This window comes from Agelaius tricolor, unplaced genomic scaffold, assembly GCF_023055355.1.
Source record: "Agelaius tricolor isolate 1412-34295 unplaced genomic scaffold, bAgeTri1.0.p SCAF_13, whole genome shotgun sequence".
NCBI lineage: Eukaryota > Metazoa > Chordata > Aves > Passeriformes > Icteridae > Agelaius > Agelaius tricolor.
The window spans coordinates 12,270,966-12,293,509 of NW_027269273.1; the positions used below are offsets into that span (position 1 = coordinate 12,270,966).

Below are 22,544 nucleotides of genomic sequence, written 5' to 3' on the forward strand. Positions count from 1 at the left end.
ATGCACTCTGTCACCCAAGCAGCAGCCCAGCTCTCAGCAAGACACTGCTGCAAAAGCAGTGCCATTGTGCTGTTAAGCAACCATCACTGACCAACTTTGCATCTTACAGTTCTCGGCACCCTCAAAATCTTCAGATATTAAGCTTTCATTCATTACAAAACAAACTGCAAACAGAAAGAAAACAGTTAGCAGGGTTTTCCTCAACAAGCATATGTGGATGGAGACAGTGGCTTGATACCTTAAGTCAAAGTCAAACCAGGAGGTTTAGCAAAACCTGTCCCAAACTTGCATTTCCTCCACACTCATATTAGCCTGGAGTCACCACCAAAAGCTTTACAAGTTCTAACAGTGTGAGAAAGAACCAGAGTACCTTGGTGCTAAGCATCTCAGTTGGACCCTTTCCACTGATTTCATCAGTTCCTGATTTAACCACCTCTAACACCTTTGCTCCATTGACCAGGCAGCCTTCAGGAAGAGCTGGTGAAGGTTGGAGTGATCCCATCACTGGTCCGAATATTAACTGACTATGCAGAGAGTGAACCACTTGTCCACGTTGCTCTATTGGCCTTGTACAATCTGGCAGACCTTGGTAAGTAAGGTCTTTTTTAAAGTTTTTTTTTTTTTAGGTTTCTGCATCTTAGAGCAAAATATCTCCACACTGTCACTGCCTTTCCATGCCCACAGCTTTGTGGGCTTTGTTTGTTTCCTGCTTTGTTTCTGGGATGGGGTAGGGCTGGTGTTTGTGCTTTGTTTTTAAAACACTGCTGATGTCTAATCAGGAACTGGCCACAGTATCTGGATTGGAGAAATAAATATGGAGTTATTTCTTTTATGGAGTATCAGCAATCACTTATACTACATCAAAACAATTAAGTTTAACAGCCAGCTTTTGACCCCAAATGAAGAGATGGCATAACTTCACATGATAAATTGACAGTTTCAACTACTTCAGATTTAAAGCTTGTTTATTAAAATTTAATTTCTATTTAATAATTAAGTTTCTATACCTTACTAAAACACCTTCCATTTTCATTTACACAATTTTCAAAGCAAAAGCATCTCCACTAATTTAAAATATATTTGCCCTACTTTACACAAGTTGTGAGTAGTAATGGAAGAAAAAGACCAAGTACAAAGTTATTACTACTCTCTATATATGGTCTGGCTAAAATTTCATCTACTGCTTCCTGCATTTAGGGGGATATGCAGGGAAGGGGACAGGATATCACACTGTCACATTCTCTAAAGAAGTCTGTTCTTATAATAGAGTTCTCTTTAGAGTCTGTTCTTTGTTCTATCTGTTATACTTTTTAGTACCATATTTAATTGAAATGTATTTTATGTCAAAGAGTGGCAAGCTTTGCTAACATACATCTTGCAGATGCTTAGGATGGCAGCAAGACTAGAAGCACCAAATCAAGGCAAAAAATATACTGCTACAGCAAACTGACATGTGCCAATTGTTATATTAAATAATCATACTACAGATGGACTTCTACGAGTCAGTGAAATTTAGCCAGGATTAATTTGACACCTGTGAGGTCTACAGAAATTACAGAGAAAGAGTTAAAGAACTTTGGGGGAGAAGGGATAGAGTTTTGCTGTCTCTGTGCTGTCCAAAGAAACAAGAGTCTACAGAAACAGGAAAAGCCTTCAAAGACAGTGTCTAATCACTTCAGATCATAGGGAGATATCTTTAAATGTTGTGGTGTGTTTTATGCTTGTTCAGTTTTCCCTCCATTGTTCTCTCAGAAAGTCCTGTCCTGTTACCAGTTTGTGTCAATCCCCAAACCCCTCCCCAGTTGTCTTGGATACCAAATGTATCTTTCTTGTTCCCCACCCCTGGCAGCCTGCCTGTCACTCGACACCCCTGCCTCTTTTTCTAGAGAGTTCGGGCCAGGGTGTCGAGTGATTGGGTTAGGGGCCAGGGTCCCTCCCGCAACTGTGTTTGATGGGTTCTCCGATCATGCCAATCCTTAATGTATCCCTCTCTGATTTGCTATCTTTCACCCCTCCCACCCTCAGTAAAACCGAGGCTTTTTCCCTGCCTCGGGGCTCTCAGCTTCTTCCACCGAACCTGCACGTTTCCCTACCAATAAAACCACCCCCCCGAAGAAACTGAGGGTCGCCTCTTCATTTCATCCTGCGACTTCGGAGCTCTTTACTGCGGCCACACGTCCGCAAGGCCTGACATCGCCTTGGGCACAAGCCCCTGACTCCGGGTTGGGGAAGTGCCTTACTGGCTGGAGGTTGGCTGGACACTTATCTAGCCTGGGCGTTTCACTTTTCACCGGCCACTGCTCCATTTAAACATTTAATCAAATAAAAATTCAAAATCCTGACTTTATCACATACACAGATTCAGCCAAGGAAGCTCTAAGCATGACAAAAGTTGCAGAACAACTGGTGAAACAGCTGAGGAGAGCAGAGAGCCATGAGAGGTTAGAAATTGTCTTTGAAGTCCTGCAAGCACTTGCAGAAAATGGTAAGGCTCCTTTTGGTCTGGGTGGAACAGGGGGAGACTGGGTATTGTAATGGTTTAAGCTCTGGGTTCCAAGTTTGCCATGGGATCCTGCTAACAGAACCAGCAATGCTTTCAGGAGAAATAAGCCCCAAGAACACGCGAGAACCTGGCCCAAACATGTGAGAAAACAAAGAAAGGAGGAGAGAGAACCATTCCACTGCATTTCAGTACATCCAAAAGACAGCAGATTCACACTTACTCTCCATGGTTGCTAAGAGGAAAGCAGCAACACAGATGATTTTTTTCATTTTAAAGATCAGAACAACCGGGTACCAGTTCAATCCCTGTTTGGGCCACTTACATAACTGTTGGACTCGCTGCTCCTTGTGGATCTCTTCCAGCTCAGAATATTCTGTGACTCTGTGAAGATGGATAATCTTAGCAGCAGTGCAACAAGCACTGACACTGCTCCACTAAAAATATCTAGGTATCTGGCACAGATTTTAAAAACATGAAAGATCATGACTGGCAACACAAGACATGTCAAAGACCAATGCAGAAAGCTTTGCTCATTCTGCCTCAGTGTCATCCTAGCTCCAGAAAGCTGTTACAAACAAAACCGTAACAGTGACTGCACCTGAAAAACAACTGGCTAAAGTTCAAGGACTTAGCTTTCTTGCTTGAAATGCTTCCACAAAGAGATAAGCAGCTTTTAATGTGCTTTTACTGTGACCTCTACAGATGCTCTGAAAGTGCAGTTGGTGGATGCAGGTGTGCCAGAGGTGCTGTCTGAGATCCTGCTGAGGCTCCAAGGCAGTTCCCAGGCTGAAGATACATGCATTGTCAAGGCTGCATCAGATCTCATTGTCTCTCTGCTCCTTGGAGGTAAAAAGGGGAATATTACAGGCCAGGTACATAAAGAATCAACATCCAAAAGTCTCTTTAGCAGAAGAGTTTCCATTTCTGTTGGTTTCTTTTATTTAAACAGAGACCTATTCACAACCCCTTTTATCATCCTTGCAGGAATTCTTCTCAGGCATGACACTTTTCATTTCTATAGCCTATAGCCCAGTGCTTGTGCCTAGCAGTAACTTAGTTTATATAACTGCTATCCTGTATTTTGGGCAATATGAATTAAAAAATAAAATATCAAGAACTGGCCACTTAGACTGCATGCCACCACCCTCAACCCCAAAGCAATCAACAACATAAAGGTCTTCAGTTATTAACCTTAACATCAAACTAAGTCATCACTGACTGATAGAACAGTTCAGTTTGGGGGTTAATTATAATCAGATATGAGATATTCTCTATTTCTCATAACACAAATAAGTACACACAGCAGGTTTTTGCTAAGGGCTGTGGCATCATCTCCTAGAACACAGATACTTGCACCACATCTAGACACTTGCAGGTACCAAGACTGGGCAAGGCTTATTGCTAATTTTACAAAAGAGATGGTAAGGTTGGTTATTCTCTACCCTTCAAAGATGCAAAGCTACTGTTTGTGAGTGCAGAGAAACCAACACTATCAGATTTCACTACTCCCTGGTTCTGAAATAGTTACTTTTCTGTTCTGCAGACTAGAGACTTGCATACTTTTAAGTTACAGATGCTACTGATACTAAAATAATGTGGTGGGCATAATTGTAAAAAAAAGGGTGATCAAGTATGCAAGCCTTTGCAATTTTTTTTTCTGAGCCACACTTTATTAGAGAGGAGATTCTGGAAATACTTAATGGCAAATATATTTGTTAGAAATAAAAAACCAAACAGATGCCAAAAAAAAAACCAACCCACACACAAAAAAACCACCAAAAACACACAGAAAAACCCCCAAACAAACAAAAAGCCCAAACAAAAAAATCCACAAAGTTACTGCTGTTTTACGTTTTAAATCACTTTTAGGAAGGGAGGGTTACTCAGACATTGAAATGGGAAGAAATCTCAAGATAAGCCATTTTATCTTTCAATTCCTATTATAAAAAGCAATGAGCCTTTATACTCTGCAGAGAGAAAGAGATATTCTTCTGAGCAGACTCCTGGAAAGCATGCTGTGCTCTATCAGTCAGCCAAAGATATGCCCCCACCCCACACTTCCTGTCCTATCTCACTGATAGCTACTGTATTGGCTTCAAACTCAATTAACAAAATTGCTCAACTTTCTGCATTAATAGGTGCTTAATTATTAGAAAAAAATCCCTCACATCTGAATGTTGTTTTGGGTTTTTTTTTTAAAGCAACCTATCACCCACACATCTCTTCACCTCCACCTCACAACCTTTCTGGAGTCCCTTTCTTCCTTGCCTCATAACCTTGCTCTGAATCAGCCATTGTGCATCAGGGCTCTCCAAAGGCCACACAAGTGCCCCCAGTGCCTTGAACTGGCTATTTCAATTTACTCAGCTCAATGGCTTGCTTTGTCACTCACTCTTCTCCCCCCATCTTCCCCACAACAGCATGAGATGTTTCATGTGGAAGAAGTGAATAACCCCTCTCATGCCTCAGTGTGTGCCACTGATGTATGCACAGTTTTTAATCTGAGAGAAAAAAAAATCCTATGGAAATCTGTTCTCAGCATCAAATGACTTCCAGGCAGTGAAAAAGATGACAGCTTTTGCAGCTATGAAAAGTGGCTGTTCCTATCAGACTTTAACTATGAGCCATTAAATTGAATGTTCTGCTGCTATCCAAGCAAAAACTCCATAGGAGAAAAAAGCAATTTGGAGTTCTGTGACAATCAAAGCAAGGTAACCACTAATGGGCTCTGCCTATTTGCACTTTACTACATGAGGGGAAAAAAAAATGTTCTGACATTCTTCAGTTTGAGAGGTGGGGGAGGAGAGAAATTAAGTTCAATTAAGGTTAGTCTATATGAAGATGAAAATATTTCCCCTGTAGAATTTTATCTGACCAAAAGAGGTGACCTATTTCTATGGAACCTGCTTTTAAAGAGGACTGGGCAATTTTCCTCATATACTCTGATCTCCAAAGATTAGAATAGGCAAGAGAACACTTGAAGAATGACAAGCAAACCCATCAGAATGTATGCATAAAATGGTATCAAAAGATTTCTGTGTGAGTAGAATCCTAACTATTTCACAGACTGACAGCTCTCTCATGAAAATATCCAACTATGTTTTACAAGCATTTGTCAAAATTCTGATCTAACATATATAAGAATACAGAGGAAAAGCAGGCTACTAAGTGAAATGTTAAGAGATGAAAAAAATAATAGGCACTCATTCAAAAGACAACAGAAATGTCTATGACTTTGAGGTGGAAATAACATCCAAACCAGCAAAAGTGTTAAAACTACTGAGGCCCTTTTAACATGCTATACATACAAAAATTAGAAGTCTGTACACCTCAGTCTGTAAATTCAGTTAGAACCATGAGAAGTACTGTTGCATGCAGGTAGAGAAATCACAAAAGAAAGGCCTTATAAAATCAGGCCTTGCTCTGCTGAATTATCAGCTAAGCCCCTAAGCTCCCATAAGAAAGAATTGGAGGAATGTGAAGCTGTTAGCAAAACTAACTACTCTGGTAAGAGAACAATTTGCACCTGCAAAAAACAAAGAGTCTGTCCCATGAGAATCCACAAAGAAAATATGTAAACACCTGGGTAAAGAGAGAGTCTTACACATACACACACAGGCTTTTTCTAACTAATTAATTGAGGGGAAAGAAAGTCATAAACCAATTAGAGTTAGACATGAGCTCTTGAAAACTGTACCAAAATGAGCTGTAACATTGGCTTTTTTGCATGAAGAAACTGAGTCCCATCTGCTTATTACTGCAGCAAAGTACTAGAGCTACTTTTGGCCAGACCATGTATTTGCATGAGGTCTGTACAGTTCCACGGATAACTCTTTATTCCAGGTGAATGTGTCTTTCTATTTAGTGTTCACACTGTTTTGCCATTTTTAAAATACAGCTTTCACAAGGTAAAAGCACACAATAAAGAGATGTTCATGTGTGTCAGGCATATACTTCTCTTGAGGCATAACAAACTGCATAAAGCAAAATAAAGTTATTTTCCAAATGGCATCTTCAAAAGACTTCCTTCAGAAAGGATGCAATCTGTAGCATAGAGGGCTTCCTTTTGCTCTTTGGCAGAACCTTCTCATTTCCTAACAAGGTGAGCTGAAGAGGCTCTGAAAACAAAGCTGCCACCTCAAAGACAAGAGGAGAGATCCAGACACACAATGACAAAATACTGCAGAGCATTGCCGGGCAAAAGTGGTAGTTTTTTTGGAATGTACAAATCTGCTCTTTCACTGGGATTTAATAAACCAGATCTCTCCAGGTCAACTCATTTTCTGAGCTTCATGTGAGTGCAAAACAAATAGACTTCTCATTTCAGAAAATGGGTTTCTCAAAAGAGGCAAGAAAAATCTAGCTCTAATTCTTTCAAGGAGTCATTAATGACAACTTATCTCATGAAAAACAAAGAATAACAGCAGTACAGAACTAGTAATCAGATATACCATTGGTGGGTAAGATCCTAGCAAAATTAAAGGAGCATTAAAACTGTCCTGGTGAGAAATGGAAAATGCCACTGGTATTCTACACGTATAGTGGAAAATGCAGCAGCACTGAGGGAAAACAAAGGGACTGGGGAACCTATAGTTTTGATTTTGACAAATTGTGATTGTCCCTTGAAAGCTCTCTCAAGCTAAGCTCCACTGGAGTCTGTGTGAGCATCAGTTTACAGGTAGCTGATGCTCACTTCTCTCTAAACAGCTGAAGGTTGCAATAAACAATGCAAAACCCATAGTCTTGATCTTAGCAAGACATGAAAACAGTCAAGGCAAAGACTGAATTAGCATCATTGTTTCTTACCTCTCTCACCTGCTTGGTTCTGCCTCTCTCCAGATGGGAACTGCCTGCGGCTGTTCCAGCTGGGGGTGATCCACCAGCTGCTGGACCTGCTGGAGAAGCACGTGCGGAGCGGGGACACCTCAGTCCAACAGGCTGCGCTCAGCGCCCTGCAGAGCCTCGCTGTTCCAGGTGCGCAGCTGGACTCGCCCTACTGCCATCCTCTGTACACATGGGCATCCCTGCAGCCCTGCGCCATCATCTGGGCCAGGCCCTTGTGGTTTGAGGGGCAATCAACCTTTCCCCCCTCCCCTGCAGAAACATAGATTTGAATAATTCACCAGGAATTCCTTGCCATAGACACATTTTACGAAAAATCCTTTCCTTCAGATTTTTTCTCCTGAAAAGCCAAGAGGCCTCAGGAACAAAATGTAAACAATGATTATCTGCTGCTGTGGAATGCAACAGGTGCATCTGGGATTGGTCTCATGTGGTTGTTTGTAACTAATGGCCAATCACAGTCAGCTGGCTCAGACTCTGAGTCACAAGCTTTTGTTATCATTCCATTCCACTTCTATTCTTTGCAAGCCTTCTGATTAAATAATTTCTTCTATTATTTTAGTATAGTTTTAATATAATATATATATATCATAAAATAACAAACCAGCCTTGTGAAACATGGAGTCAGATCCTTACCTCTTCCCTTTTCCTGGGACCCCTGTGAACACCACCACAATTCCCCATCTACATAAAGAGTTTAAATATCATAAAGTGTAATCTCATTACCAGCTGCTGAAGTACTTTCATATTAATAGCACACAGCAGCTCAAGACAAAAATCAGAACAGGATTCCTAGCTTAAAATACAGAGAATGGGGTGGAGACAACTGGTAAGGATGTCTAACTTTCTCTTCTATAAAGCTAATATTCATTTACACACAATTAGTAAATCTTAATGTTCTTTGAAGTGGATTTTAAAAAGCTCAACTCAGTTGTAAAATACCAATATATAGTGGGTATTTTCACCCCCGAGAGTGATGCAGGGAGAGAATGATGATCTGACTCCATCTTATCAGAAGGCTAATTAATTACTTTATAATGCTATATTATTCTATACTATATTAGATTACATCTAAACTGAATCTGCCAAGCACTCAACTGCACTCCACTGCACAGCATCTTGTGTCTGCTGACCGACAGGCCCAACATACACACACACACTTGGCCCCGACAGGCCAAGGAAACAAAACACCATCACTCTGGGTAAACAATCTCCATATTGCATTCTACATTTGCACAAATACAGGCACAGCAAATGAGATAAGAATTGTTTTTCCTTTCCCTGAGGCTCAGACAATGTGAATCTCAGAAATATTCTTGGGAAGATTGCCTTGCTTTTCTCTGTGAGAAGAAATCTGGCTACACCAATATACAGCATTTTGCTTCTCTCTTCTGTTCAAGCTATTATTACAAACCATTTTAGATGTTTCCAAGTGTGTGGACACTTAAAATGCTATTCCTACAATACACTTGTCATTATCAATTCATAAAAATATCTGTAATTTATCTGTAATATCTGTTAGGTATTCTCTAACAAAAACACTTCTAGAAACACAAACTCTATCCCTTTGAACAATATAATCTGCTACCTGAAAAAGAAAAATGAGAGACACTGAGTGCAAATCCATAGACATGAATTAAATATGGGTGAACACTTGGAAATAGACATAGAAAACTCTTCAGTTCAAGCATTGATCTTAAAAGATAACAGATGCTTATAAAAAATTAAGAAGTCATTATGATCTAGTAAAAGGAGTCAGTCTGTGCCACTGAAGAACAAGAACATTAAGAGCAAGTTACCTAATAGACTGTGCTTCTCCATTTGCCCAATAAAAGGATGAGGGATATAACAGTTAATTCCCTCATTTCACTGTCCAATCTTCCTCACCACTCCCCCAAAAATATATGCAGAGGATAGAAAAAAAAAAATGCTCTGGAGGAAGCAGCTTTTGGTAGCACAGTTAAGCAGTATTAAGACTCCTTGCAGACAAGCTTCTGATTATTACAAGGGATTTACTGCACCAACCACTGGAGCAAAGACACAAAAATGAGGAGAGGAAAGCACAGAAACAAAGGCATGAACAACAGGGCATCAGTGAGCTCAAATACAAAAAGAAAATCTATGTCCAAGAAATATGGCTGAGTAAATCACTTCTGCCCCCAGTTCAGTTAAAGTGAGCTAGCACAGAACAGGCTTCCTCCAGCGACTGCCCAAGTGGGTGGACAATCTATTACAACTAGAAAAAGAAAGAGAAACAACCAACAATGCTGTGGTTTATGTACTTTGTTCTGGGCAGGGCTAAGACCAAAAGTGACCAAAACTACCCAAGAGCAGTTCCTATGAAAGCTTTAGCCCAAAAGACAAGTCTAAGCAATCAGGTAGCCCTGATTTAATTTCTGAGCTCACTAACAAGTTGGACTTTTCACTAGAAGCCTAACACAGCACACAATTCACAACAGTTGTGTCATATCTACATTTTCAGATGTTTGTGCCATGACTGAGCCTCACATCAAGCCCTCTTTCCCATTTTGTAGTTGTCAGCAAGGGTCAGATGCTGGAGGAAGGTGTTGCCGAGCGGATCGAGGCGCTGCTAAGGTCAGAGAGCCCTCCTGTGCAGTTCAGACTCCTGGGGACGTTACGGACACTAGCAGATGGTCAAGGTAGGCACCTGCCAGTGCTCACTGACATCAGCCCTCAGCTCCCCTCCTCCCTCCCCCTGCAAAACAGGCTGAGTGTCCTGCTAACCCAATTCCACTCCATCTGGAGAGCTTCCAGCAGAGATTACTGCCAGAGGCTGCACACTTTCCAGACTGCCCCAGTTAGCCTCAGAGGTGGTTGAGAAACAAACCACATGGAACAAATCTGTAGCAGTCAGTGAAAATGGGCAAAGGCCTAAAAAGATGATGTTTTTCACCACATGCAGCAGCAAGGCAGGAGTCTGATGAAAAAGAGACAGATTTTAATGTCAAATCACAGGACAGCAAATCAATAAAGAACTAGAGAACACAAGAGGAATAAAGGAAGCTGGGGAGGAACAAGACAGGAGAAATTAATTTCTACAAGTCTTTCTATAAATGTTGCCTGTTTTATCTTGCTTATGTGGCTGAAATGTTGAACTTAATTTTCATGTTAATGCATTGGATTATCTACTTGAACTTCATTCAGTTTAACACAGAGGGGGGTATGCAAAAGCAACAACAATCTTTCTGTGCACATCATTGTGCATGTTTCTCAAAATGCAATCTTGGAATTACATTAAGATATACTTCAATATCCTAATTTATCCTTGGGCTTACTTAGTTCTTACCAGACTGTGACACAAAACAAGGGTGCAGTTTGGTATGGTCTTTCACATTGCCAGAGCAGCTGCTCTAGAGCACTAATCAGTACTGATTCCTTGATATGCAGGAATAACATCAGTTAAAACTAGAATAGTTATGACCATTTTGTGATGGGAAGTGATAACTGATGTAGGACAATTACAGACATACTTCATTAGTTATATGGAAGAGAATAAAACCTCACTCTGCTACACTCCATTGCACTACTGCAGACACCACTTAATATGAGAACTATTTGCATCTTTCATCAAATTAACATGCATGATAGAAAATTTAGATCTAGTCCTTCTATTAATTTGCACTACTTCCAATCCAGTGAAAAGCTGCTTTCACTTACATTTCACTGTGGTAGGAAATAAACATTGGAAGACACATAGAAACCTAGCATCTTCTTGTTCTGAGGCTTTGAAAAAGTCATTGTAAGGTCATTTCTCCAAAGTCATATCTCAATTGTGACAAGGCAATAAGCATTTAAAATTGAGACATTGAAGTAACATAGATAATTTAGTGCTTGATAATTTAGATCTTTCAAAATTTTATTTACCAGCCCTAATACAAAGTTAGAATTTGGCAGAAGGTACAACTTCTGAATCTGAAACAAATTAATTATCAAACTGCAAAGTAGAATAAAATATGTAGGAGACTCAATGTTTATCCATTCCCACTTATGAACACACAATTCTCCCACTTGTATTTACCTTCTCTTCTGTTTACCCATGAGCTAACATTGCCTTTAATTAACTCAGCCTGAAACTCTTATGAACACATATCTACTAAGAAGTCCACACTAAATTAGTTAATTGCCTTATCTAGTATAAATTCATTACTCTGACTATCAGCAGGCATGCTGAGGTTCACAGACTAGAAGAGGCAGGTTTCTTGCTAACCACAGAAAACTGCAGGCAGATCCGTCAGCTTCATTACTCTAAAGAGATGTGAACTCCTGGCTCTTCCACCATTCAGCCTCAGAGGAGCAGAATAATTTGTGCACTTCAGTAGCCAAAGGACTTTCAGCACAACTGAAAGTTCAACTTTATAAAATGACAAATTTGAATAAATTATAAGTTAAAAGATCTTCCTGTTAAGAGTAACTAACTGGAGTTTATCTCAAAGAGCTCTACTGCCTGTCAAACTGAGTAAAGAAACTGCCTCTGCCACAAATCTCAAATCGGTTCCATCCTCCAGCCTCTTAATTCAACATCCTGTACTAAACTGGATTACTGTGATCTCTGCAGACTAACAAGGAACATCTGACTAGAAACAAGAGTCTTGTGTTACAGGAGATAACATGCAGGTAGCTCTGCAATACCCAGTAACTCTTGTCTCAAAACAAAGTATGCCAGCTAGGCTGTAAGCTCCCAGATTCCTTGTGGGATTTTGAAATGTGGATTGTTCCTTAGCATACTGGACAAATTAAAAAGCAAGTGTGTACACTTCCCCACCTCCCTCCCCCAAAACAGACAGAGCATGGGCTGACTTACAAGTTCTGGAAAATATCCAGAGTCATCATGGGTTTATTGACACTGACCTTCTAGTACATGCTCCATCTCATTCTTCCAGCCTATCTCAAAAGAAATGCAGTGTACAGAGAAAGGGACAGGTAAAGGAACAGGAGCAGGGTGGTGCTTCTATCAAATCCTGTAACCCTTCAATTACAGATGTTCACATAATTACAGTTCCACTTCTTAGGACAAGTTATCTAGTGAGGTTTTTTTCAAATGTCAACCACAGACACAAATATTTCTAGCAAGTCTTGAGATAGGGTTCCTGAAATGCAGGGGAATGCAAATTAAAAGGCTCTTACACAGTAAGGGGAATTTCTGATAATGCCTTATACATGGTTCAACACATATTCTTCAGACTCAGGCCATCCAATTACTGACATGCTGCCATTCTGTACTAAGCCTTGGCTTCCCACACTACCAACAGTAATGAATTATCACCAAAATGAATTATCACTGAAACAGTATGAATAGGCTCCCCAGAGTGTTGCAGACATCTTTTTGTGAAAATCTTTTTCTTGAGATTTTTTCTTCCTGAGAAGCTGAGAGGCTTCAGGAACAAAATGTAAACAATGGTTACCTGCTGCTGTGGAATGCAACAAGTCCATCTGTGATTAGTCTCATGTGCTTGTTTGTAATTAATAGCCAACCACAGCATAGCTAGCTCAGACAGAGAGTCTGAGGCAGCTGCCTTTGTTGTCATTCTTGTCTTTTCTATTCTTAGCTTAGCTAACCTTCTGAGATGAAACCTTTCCTTCTATTCTTTTTCGTATAGTTTTAATGTAGATATATCATAAAATAATAAATCAAGCCTTCTGAACATACAGTCAACATTCTCATCTCTTCCTTCAACATAAGACCCCTGTGACCACCATCACACCCAGAGCCCACACTTACATTTGTGCAGGGCTCAAAGTGCAAGTGCCAAAAGCCAAGTGGGAAAGGGATGGGTTTCCTGAAGTATCACAACAGAATATTTGTTTTCAAAGACAGAAAGCTGCTTATTTTAAGCCCTACTTCAGCAGCCCCTTTAAAACGATAGATCTATTGACACAGCTTATTTTGTCCTTCCCCTGCACGATTCCTTTGGAAACTATTTCCAAGATCTTTTAAAAGAAGCTCAGAGCTTCAATTAGAGTTCTTGGAGGTTGCTGGACACAGGTCCACAACCCCAGTTACTTCTACATTGGCATTCCTGTGGCAGACAGACGGAGGGGTCTGATTTTGAATGGCTCTTGGTGATGCTCTTCTCTTCAGCTGATGCAGCTGAACTCCTGGGCCAGGACCCGCTGCTGCTCGACAGGCTGGTGCAGTGGTGCAGTGGGAGCAAGCACAGCGGCATCTGCGGAGAGGCCAACCGGCTGCTGGCATCCATCCTGCACCACAACAGATCCCAGGTACCAGAACCCTGCTCTGACACCTTTCTACTCCATCCTTCTCAAGTACTTTTAAAGCTTGTAGACAGAGCTAGGGATTAAACAGCACATGCAGCTCTATAATGAAAACCAGGAGGGTTCACAGTGAGAACCTCTCTGGTCTGCCTCAATACCACAAAGGGGGAGACCTGTGCACTCCATAAGCACAGACACCTCACAGAAACCAGCACCATGGTCACTTACTGTCACTTGTCAACACTGACCCTGCTCTAGTAAGGCTTGACAAATGGTAATGAGCAGGTAAAGCTTTTCTATGGCAATAAATATGTTTCAAATTAAAATGGTAAAAGTAATAATCCAGAGCTGTCCTAAATGTCAGTCCTCTGGAAACTCCAAAGAGCCCACTTATCCATGATGGACAAATCTGGCATGATCTTTACATGCTGGCATTTTCAAACAGGCTTCTGGTTTTTGTAAATTGTGCTATTACACACAAGCATCCCAGCCATGCTTTACTATGAGGTAGTGACTAAAAGAGTAGATACTGTCTGCACAGGCTTTGATAAAGCAAAACTAATCCTTGCTAGTTTGATGGCTTGAAATGAAGAGTGGAATAAGGACAAATTGAAACAAGACAAAATATATACTTGTCTTACAGATTTGCATCTATAGTTAATTCTAAGTATTGATATTCCAGGTATGTTAGACCAGCCCCAAGCAGACATGTATGATCAGTGCCAAAAGCAATGTTATCCCTAGTCTTTGAATATTGTCAATTTGCACTGCAGCAAACAAAATTTCACTCTATTCAGAAGCTGAAGGGTGCAATCTCATTTCCCTCTTCATTCTATTGCATTCCTATATTAGATTTCCATCTGTTTTACCTTTGCTTTCACAGGAAGTGGTCAAAGCCATCCAGGCAGCACAAGGAGTGAAGCATCTGGTTTCCATGACAACAAGTGAACAGGCTGCCATGCAGAATGAGGCTCTGAATGCCTTGGCAATAGCATCTGCCATCGATTTAGGTATTTTCCTCCTAAAAGCATTTATCTGTGCAAGATCCTCAATTATTAAGAAATACTGTCATGCTGTTAATTCTAGGTAACATGTACAAAAAAGCATGTTTCTTTTCTAGATTTAGCTCTTCAGCATGAAATAAAGGTTGTCATCATTCAGATCATAAAATCAATAGGCTTTGGGAATGGTCTGAAGGATTTTTTTAATTTAGGATACAGTCAAATTATCATGCTGTGTGGACAGGCACTATTTGAGTAGCATAATATGATGGTAGAAACCTACAAAAAAAAGGGGGAAGTGAAGGTGATGGAGATAAAAAAGATGACAAAAGCTAAATGAAGGACAAATAATATACTCAAATGGACAATGAAGACTAAGTAGCAGAAATAATCTTCAAACAAACATGAGGAAAGAATAAAGCAGAAGCATAAATAAAAAGGCATTGTAGAAGCTGCAAATAAAACAAGTGAGAAAACGGTCAAGATTCAAACTACTTTTCCTGAGCTAATTTTCAGAGTTAGGTACAAATGTTTTCAGACTTTTCCTGTATAACTTGAAAATAGGTCTGAATTTATTACAATAAAGAGACACCACAGAAACCTATGTACCTCAAAAGATAAACTGAAAAGAAAAATACACTTGAAATTTGTGATTTTCTTTACCAACACATAAGACTGAAGAGCCCATTTTACTGCTTGTCTACCATTAAAACTCTCCAACTCATTTAGGCAACCTTTCTAGCACTGAACATTGCAGGTTTTAATTTACTACAAGGTTAATTATATACAGTCAATAGTAGACTGGTCCTGTCTTCAAGAATAAGGCCAGTAAAGAAATTCTGTACAGAAAAGAGCACAGAAATTCTTCAGTGCAGAAGAGAGATGCTCAAGACATCCCTGTATAGCCAGTTTGAAATGAAGCCAGTGCAGAATTTTCTTTAAAAAAGGAAACATATTCACGTTATAGTTTCTTTTCAGATAACAGCTCAGGGTTACCATTTCTTTGCTTATTTTTCAGAAACTCTTGAAGAATCTTTTAAAGAATCACAGCTAGTTCAGAGCTTACACAAACTTCTACGAGATGATAACACAAGTCCTGAGGTGAAATACAATTCAATGGGCCTTTTGTGCAGACTTCTTAATTCAGGTAACCTCATTTAAAATTGTCTGTGACAGAAGGATGAATGTTTGTGAAGAAAAGTGGTTTTTGTTACCAAAATATGCTTCCTGCAATGCTCTAGTGAATGAGTAAAGGATATTAGAGGTTCATTCTGTATTGATCACCAAAAATCAGAGTCAAGTAGTTTCCTTCTCTGTGAAAAGCTGATTAAACCTTTAGTTGAATAAAATAAGGAGAGGAAGGCTTCATTCCAGTGAGTCAGTGGCATTACCAAGTCTCAAAATAGCAAAACTAGAGTCCTGGAGTAAAAGCATCTTTGTCCAACTTCACCATGCACAAATGCCTGGCAGTCCCAGAGCATTTTTGTGTCCCAAGAAAAAGTCTGTACCATGCTCATAGGCGGGCAGACATTTGTTCTGCCTGCGCTGTGAGCAAACCAGGAGCTGAGATAAAGCTGCCATTTTAGCAATGCTGCCTTCACACAGTGACTGAGTAAAGCATGTGAAAGGCACCATTTCAGTTTCACTCCATGGTCAGGGAAGACTTCAAATGCTTCCAGCAGGATGGGATTATCCCAGATGTGTACCACTAAATGAAAACAATCACCTTGAAAACAGGAGTCCAAAAATCTCGTGGCAGTTTCTCACATCTTAACAAAAAAAAATTACATAAATTGAAAATAACAATTGTAGTTGGGCAAGGATGGATCACAAGGTGAGCTGCCTTTTAAATCCTGTATTGACAGACGAGCTGCATTTTGCAGTGTTCTCTATTTTATCCCTGTAGCCACACAGATACTGGAATAGGGATAAAGAACTTGTAGCTTCCTGTGCTACTATGAAGTATTGACATAACAGATACAATCTATAAGACTTTTTCCTAGAGATGTATATACTTAGCGTTTTATAGACTAACTGTAAGGCTAAGAGCTGAGTCTAACTAACATGGAATGGTAGCAAAAAGCAGACAGGCAAAAAAGTGCCAGAAATTGTCCTGTATTAGAATTTCAAAATCTCCTTTTATTTTCTGTCAATTAGTTCTTAGAAGTCAAGTAAGAGGAAAAAACCTTAATCTGGCCAATACTTCCAATGGCTGAAAGGGTATCTATTGAAACAAATGTTTTAATTGAAGCAGCTTATTACAAACAGCAAGTACTCCAAACTTTTATCTTACAACAATTGTTGGGAGCCACTAGGCCATGGCAGATAACCAAAAGTCATCATTTCATTTCCCATTCAGGTGATCTGAGACAAGAAATAGAAGAGGACAAGATCAAAGACACCCTTGAGCAACTCTGCAGTCACAGCAATGCAGATGTGGTCAAGGGAGCCATCACAACATTACAGGTTTTGAGAGGAGAGACACCCCACTAACCTCCCTTCTCCCACATGGCAAGGCAGCTCTGCTGCTGAGGCACACACCACCAGCTTTGCAACACTTGCCTTGGTCATGCTGCTGCACAACCAGCACTGCTGAAGCCCAGTGCAGCTCCTGCTTTGAAAGCTGTGTATAAAAACCTCCTCATTAGCACATCTCTTTGGCCTGATACTTGCACCACTGCTGCTCCTCACTGAGCCACTAACACACAGCAGCAGGAAAAAGTCCTGTCAAGCAAATGGGGTTAAGAAACATCACAGGAGAAACATCAGGCAATTACCACTTGTTATACATTTTTCAGCGGCTTGGTTTTGTGAGATTAGGATACACACTTGCAATTTTTCTTGTATCAATGGGACTATAAAATAATTGTATAAAAGCCTTAAGCTTTTATCATGCAACCTGAAACATGAGTTAGATTAAAGCTGTAGCTTAAACAATGCAAAGGGATAACTGGCACCAATTCAACATCTGCACATTGTGAATGAGTCTGTGAGCCCAACTGTTAGGTGAACATGTCAAAACCAAAACCATCTTTAAGTTAACTCTCCCTTCAATCTCCAATTTTAAAGCCCATCTCTGAAACTGTACCTGCTCCTGTCACAAGTTATATTCTAAATACTTGAGGCTACAGTCTTGTCCTGACTTTAGAGTTGCACCTACTGGAATGAGACTCTGCAGAAGCAAAGTTTACAAGAAACCACAGTCAGTGAACACACAGTACTTGGACAAGACACAGAAAGCCAGTCAGAAATTACAAGTGGGCAGGGGTGAGGATGTGGAGGCAGCCAGCATTCCACTACCACCCATAAGAGAACCTGGGTTTAACTTTAGATAATGGAAAAAAAAAAGTAAACATTTCTGTGGAAGCCTTTTGTATTTAAAAAGATCACTAGATGAGAAGGTAACAGATTTATTCCACAACTTGTTCTTATGGGAAATTTTTGAAGCAGTTGAAGGTACATTGCAGAGTCATGCTGTCCAGACCTAGAAGATCAAATTCAAAACAATGAAGTGGTAGAGACTGGAAAGCTTGGGAGCAATTACTTTTTTTTTCAGCCAGCAGAAAATCTATTGGGGAAAAAAAATAAACAACACTGATCTTCAGAAACCTATTATAAAGCAGACTGTATTTAGAAGTCAACAAGGTTTCATGTTCTCAATTTGAGAACAACTGGCTTATGTCTGCAAACAAACACGACAACTTAGTTCCCACAAAAGCTTTCCCACTTGCAAAACCCAGTAGCACTACTTAGCCCATGACACTCATCACCAAATATCCCTCTCAGGAGTGGCCTTGAGAAAGGGCATTTCATAAAACCACCCAAGAGAAGTGACACTTGCTGAGTAACACACAACTAAGTTTTGACCACATAATAGGAGAAAAGAAAAACAGCACTTTTAACTTTTTTCAATTTCCAGAGATGGAATAGTTGCTCTACACCATCCTGCAGCTCTTCACTTGTTCATGGCTTTCCATTAAAAATACAGAGAAAAGCATCAGTCTCATCTATTATTCAACAACTCAAACTGAAAAGAAAAAATATAAAGAAATATTTTCAGCAAAATACAAAACCAAGCACTCCTGGACCTTCACCATTTCTGGGTTATCCACAAACTGCAGTCTCAGTAGCCAGTCTAAACCTTCAAGAGTGAAATATTAGTGACTGTAAGCAACAAATCTCAGGAATCAAACTCCAGGAGTAGAAAATATTGAATTTTATTTAATCAAATTTAAGGCTTGAGAAAAAAAATATATTGAAAGTCATTCAGAAAAGCCATCTCAGAAGAGGAGACAGGAGCTCCCCTCCCAGTGGCTGAACAATGTTCAAGCTGCATGACAATGCACAGGCAGTAAGGGGAAGAAAGAGGGAAGGATGGGATGGGGATACAAAACCCAAGGAAGGCAGTTCTACACCTAAATCAATGGCCACATCAAGCTCCATGGACTGGGAGCACAAGTCTGTCCACATGGCACTGCATGAGCTCACCAAAGCTAAAGATCTCTTGGGAAGAAACATTCAGGTTTTCACAAGGCAACCCAAGGTCCTTTGGTCACTGCACTTTTTTCAGTGCTTCTATTCATCCTCCTCTTCATGTACAGGGAAACTGTGTCCAAATGCAGTTGTATCAATAACACCAGAGGCAGCTGCACTGTCAAACACACTGACACATACATACACTGCTTAACGGAAATAAGTTGTGCTCATTTCTGAGAAATAAAAGATATCACATTGAAGTTTGCTTCTCTCAGTCCAGTTCTTCAAGTCTGACCTCTTTTGACATCTTCATGAAACACCTTGGTTCCACTGTAGTGTTTGTGAACTTGTTCCAAATGCAACCGCTGAAATCTCAACATCAACAATGTATCAGACCTCTCAGTGAGATCACTGAAATAATTTTCCTTTGAGGCTTCAGAGGCAGGCTCACACCCAGCTGCTTTTGCTGACAAGACTTATTTTAGACCATAACCTAAATCTTCAGCCATGAAGTCACTGCAGGTCCACAGAGAAGGTGCTAAATAAAACTAAGTAGAAAGTGTTCCCCTTACAAGTCTGAAATTACACCAGCCAAGTATGGGTGTACTTCAGAACATACAGGGGCAAAACAACCTAGAGCCCCAGGATTTAAAAAATTACACTGAATAAACATAGAGAAGTTTATCCACAATGGCAAAAAAGACAAATCCCTCCATGAATTTAAAGGTCCTCAAATAAGTTGAACTTCCCTCAAATTCAGTTCCAAATAACTGAAACACTGATACAAAGGCTGGTGTTAATATGGCCAAAGCCATTAAGAATTAACTGTGGAAATACAATACTTCAGTTAAATTCTGGTTTGCATACAAACAGTGCTTCAAAAAAATGAAGTATTAATTAGTCTTCAGGTAACTTGGCAAGATTTGCAGACCCTGGAATTGTAATCTGTAATGCTGGCTCTTGTCAGCAGCTAATTTCAGTGCATGAGCTCCACAGCCATCTTTGACACCAGAATGATTTTCACCAAATCGCTGGAATTCCTTCCTAGCACTAGGAGCTGCCTGTGTCAAAAACTGGCAAAGGGAAATGTACTCTTCTAGCTGGTGTTTTCAATGCAAGGTTTTATGACTAAAAACTTTCCAACAGGAATCTGCCTTCTCTGATTTTACATACATCAGATTTCACACATGACCAAGTAAATCGGCTGATGAGGTGTTACAAGGTTTCAAGCACCAGAATTTAAAGCAAAGTTTGCTGGCCACTACTCTGCTGCTTACCAAGTTGTATTACAATCACACATTTCTGGCTGCTTCTCATGGATCAGATTCAACAAAAAGGTAACACAGACCTCAAATTCATGGCTTTACAGAAGAAATGCCTCTTGCTCTCCCCTCAGTGATCTACTGCTATTGTTTTCTTGTTGTATACCCAATTTAAAAAGTCACAGTGTACTTCCAGCCATTTAACTTGCAGGTTTTTAGATGAGTTAATAGCAGACTATTCTCTGCTACTGTAAGGAAATCAGCCATCCTTAGACAAGCTTCCTTTTCCTGTTGTGTCTCAATCACTGGCCAGAAAAAGAACTATGAAAGCTGAAGTACACATGAGCACTGTCTGAAGTGCTTCACAGATTACAAGCAAGAAGGGTGTCTGGACAATTGTGTCTGGACACCAGACACAAAGATTCTTACTGTTGATCAACTTTTGCCAGTGAAATGATTGTTAATATATGCATAATAGGAAAAAAGAACATAATATATTTAAAAGCTTGGCTTCCAAAGAAAGCCATATACTTTAGAAAGACAAGTATTAAATCTTCAGGCACACTACATATAGTAAAATATCATTATAAAAATAGATACTTTTCTAAAATTTACACTGTGTTAGGCACTGTAAGTGAACCTGCTCTCCCTGAAAACCCTGGTGTCACCGGAAGCAGTAAATGATGTTAGTTATATGGCCCACAGTAAGACTGACAGCTACAGCTACTTCCAAAAACACTTCAGCCACAGACTTCCACCTTACAGCTAAGGAGACAACACCAAAGTCTTACAGAAGAGACTGGAACCCCTACTGACCTACAGATCCATCTACTAATCCCCACAAAGGAGGATTGGAAGAAGAGTTTCATTTTCTCTTGAGTAAAATGAAAACCCTGACATAAGAAGGACTAGTTCAGCTTCATGTAGAAAATGACATTAACACTGAATTTGCAAGTCTTTCATCAGTCCTGGTAGTGGCAGTTAAAACTTGTGAAGATCAACATAGCAGTTGTGACAGAAACTAGAGGAATAACAAAAGCCATCAACAGCTAGCACAGCATGCTTGCTACCTACTGAAACAAGCTGCATTCTGAAGTGTATGCAGACAGCCCTTTTTAAAGCTATTACTGATCATTGAAAGGATAAGCATTTTTAAAGAGGTTTTTCTTCTATAAATAAAGAATATTTACGTTTTTCTCAGACAGGAAACAGCATCAGGGCTTTACACCCTCTTGCCTGAAATGGAGATTTGTAAGACTTAATGCTATAGATAGTCAGATTTTTCCCATCCTGGGAGCAGGCTTGAATTATTCAAAATAGCGTGGGATTTGCACAACCTAAAATCAACTAAAGATCTGGACATTTTGTGATTTTTTTTCCCAATTTCCGGTTATGGTTGCTGGAGATGCTGCCAAAAACGGCTGGATAAGTCTACTGGAGAGATTAACATGATTGCAAGGTTCTGAAGAAATCAGCATGTGACATTTGACAAGATTACATTTTAAGACAGAAGACAGAAGTGAAGACAGAACAATCTTCATAGCAATCCTTCAAGAAAAGCAGTTTCATGGCTCCCTGCTACCGTCTTTAAAATCTGCTCTGCCAGTGTCCTGGGAAATTCCATTTCTTCCTCAGAGACCAACGCTGGTGCGCTGAGTTGTCTTGCCAGAAAAAAGGTAGACAGCATGTGTTTGGTGATTGTTTTTTGTAACAGCTTTTAACAAAAACCATGAGCAGGGGAAAAAAAAAATCCACATAAGGCTTTTAACAACAGGAGTATTTCATGGTCTGTGCATTTCTTCTGCCTCGGTGTCCAATCAATCATCTTAACATACACTGTCTTGCAACATGGGTCTGCTTTCATATTCAGAAGGCATTACTTGCCTTTACAGCTTCAATATCAGAAATCAATGTCCTGGCTAGGAAAATCCCAAAAATCTAAAAAGATAAAAAATACACCATTTTGTGAGATAAAACACTTGTAATGCACCAGTCTGCAAGATGTTTGTTGGCAGGTTCAGATATTTCATAGCCAAGATCATCCATCAAAACATAGCTATTACTAAAAGGTAATAAAGGCAACAGAATCCTGCAGGTAATAAAACTCATGAGAAAGATGCTTTCATGTAAAACTTCAGCAGCCTTCAAAATAATAAGCTTTCAGATGCCTTAGAGCTAGAACAAACCCACTTCACCAAGCCTGAGTGTCATAAACATCCATGCTTA

The 22,544-nt window shown here is 39.9% G+C and overlaps 2 protein-coding genes across 4 annotated transcripts in view; one reads left to right on the forward strand and one right to left on the reverse strand.

The window, feature by feature from the left end:
- Nucleotides 1-17,493, forward strand: part of LOC139595502 (rap1 GTPase-GDP dissociation stimulator 1-like) — a 31,776-nt gene extending 14,283 nt beyond the window's left edge. Inside the window, 9 exon segments of the mRNA XM_071438750.1 lie at nucleotides 461-589; nucleotides 2,360-2,485; nucleotides 3,206-3,349; nucleotides 7,343-7,477; nucleotides 9,880-10,005; nucleotides 13,446-13,585; nucleotides 14,463-14,589; nucleotides 15,599-15,727; nucleotides 16,940-17,493. Coding sequence (XP_071294851.1) covers nucleotides 461-589; nucleotides 2,360-2,485; nucleotides 3,206-3,349; nucleotides 7,343-7,477; nucleotides 9,880-10,005; nucleotides 13,446-13,585; nucleotides 14,463-14,589; nucleotides 15,599-15,727; nucleotides 16,940-17,073 — 1,190 coding nt within the window. The 3' untranslated portion in view covers nucleotides 17,074-17,493.
- Nucleotides 17,494-18,773: 1,280 nt separating this feature from the next.
- Nucleotides 18,774-22,544, reverse strand: part of TSPAN14 (tetraspanin 14) — a 34,496-nt gene continuing 30,725 nt past the window's right edge. For all 3 annotated transcript variants that reach the window (XM_071438749.1, XM_071438748.1, XM_071438747.1), the window contains exon 9: nucleotides 18,774-22,256. In XM_071438749.1, coding sequence (XP_071294850.1) covers nucleotides 22,185-22,256 — 72 coding nt within the window. In that variant the 3' untranslated portion in view covers nucleotides 18,774-22,184. The remainder of the gene's footprint in view (nucleotides 22,257-22,544) is intronic.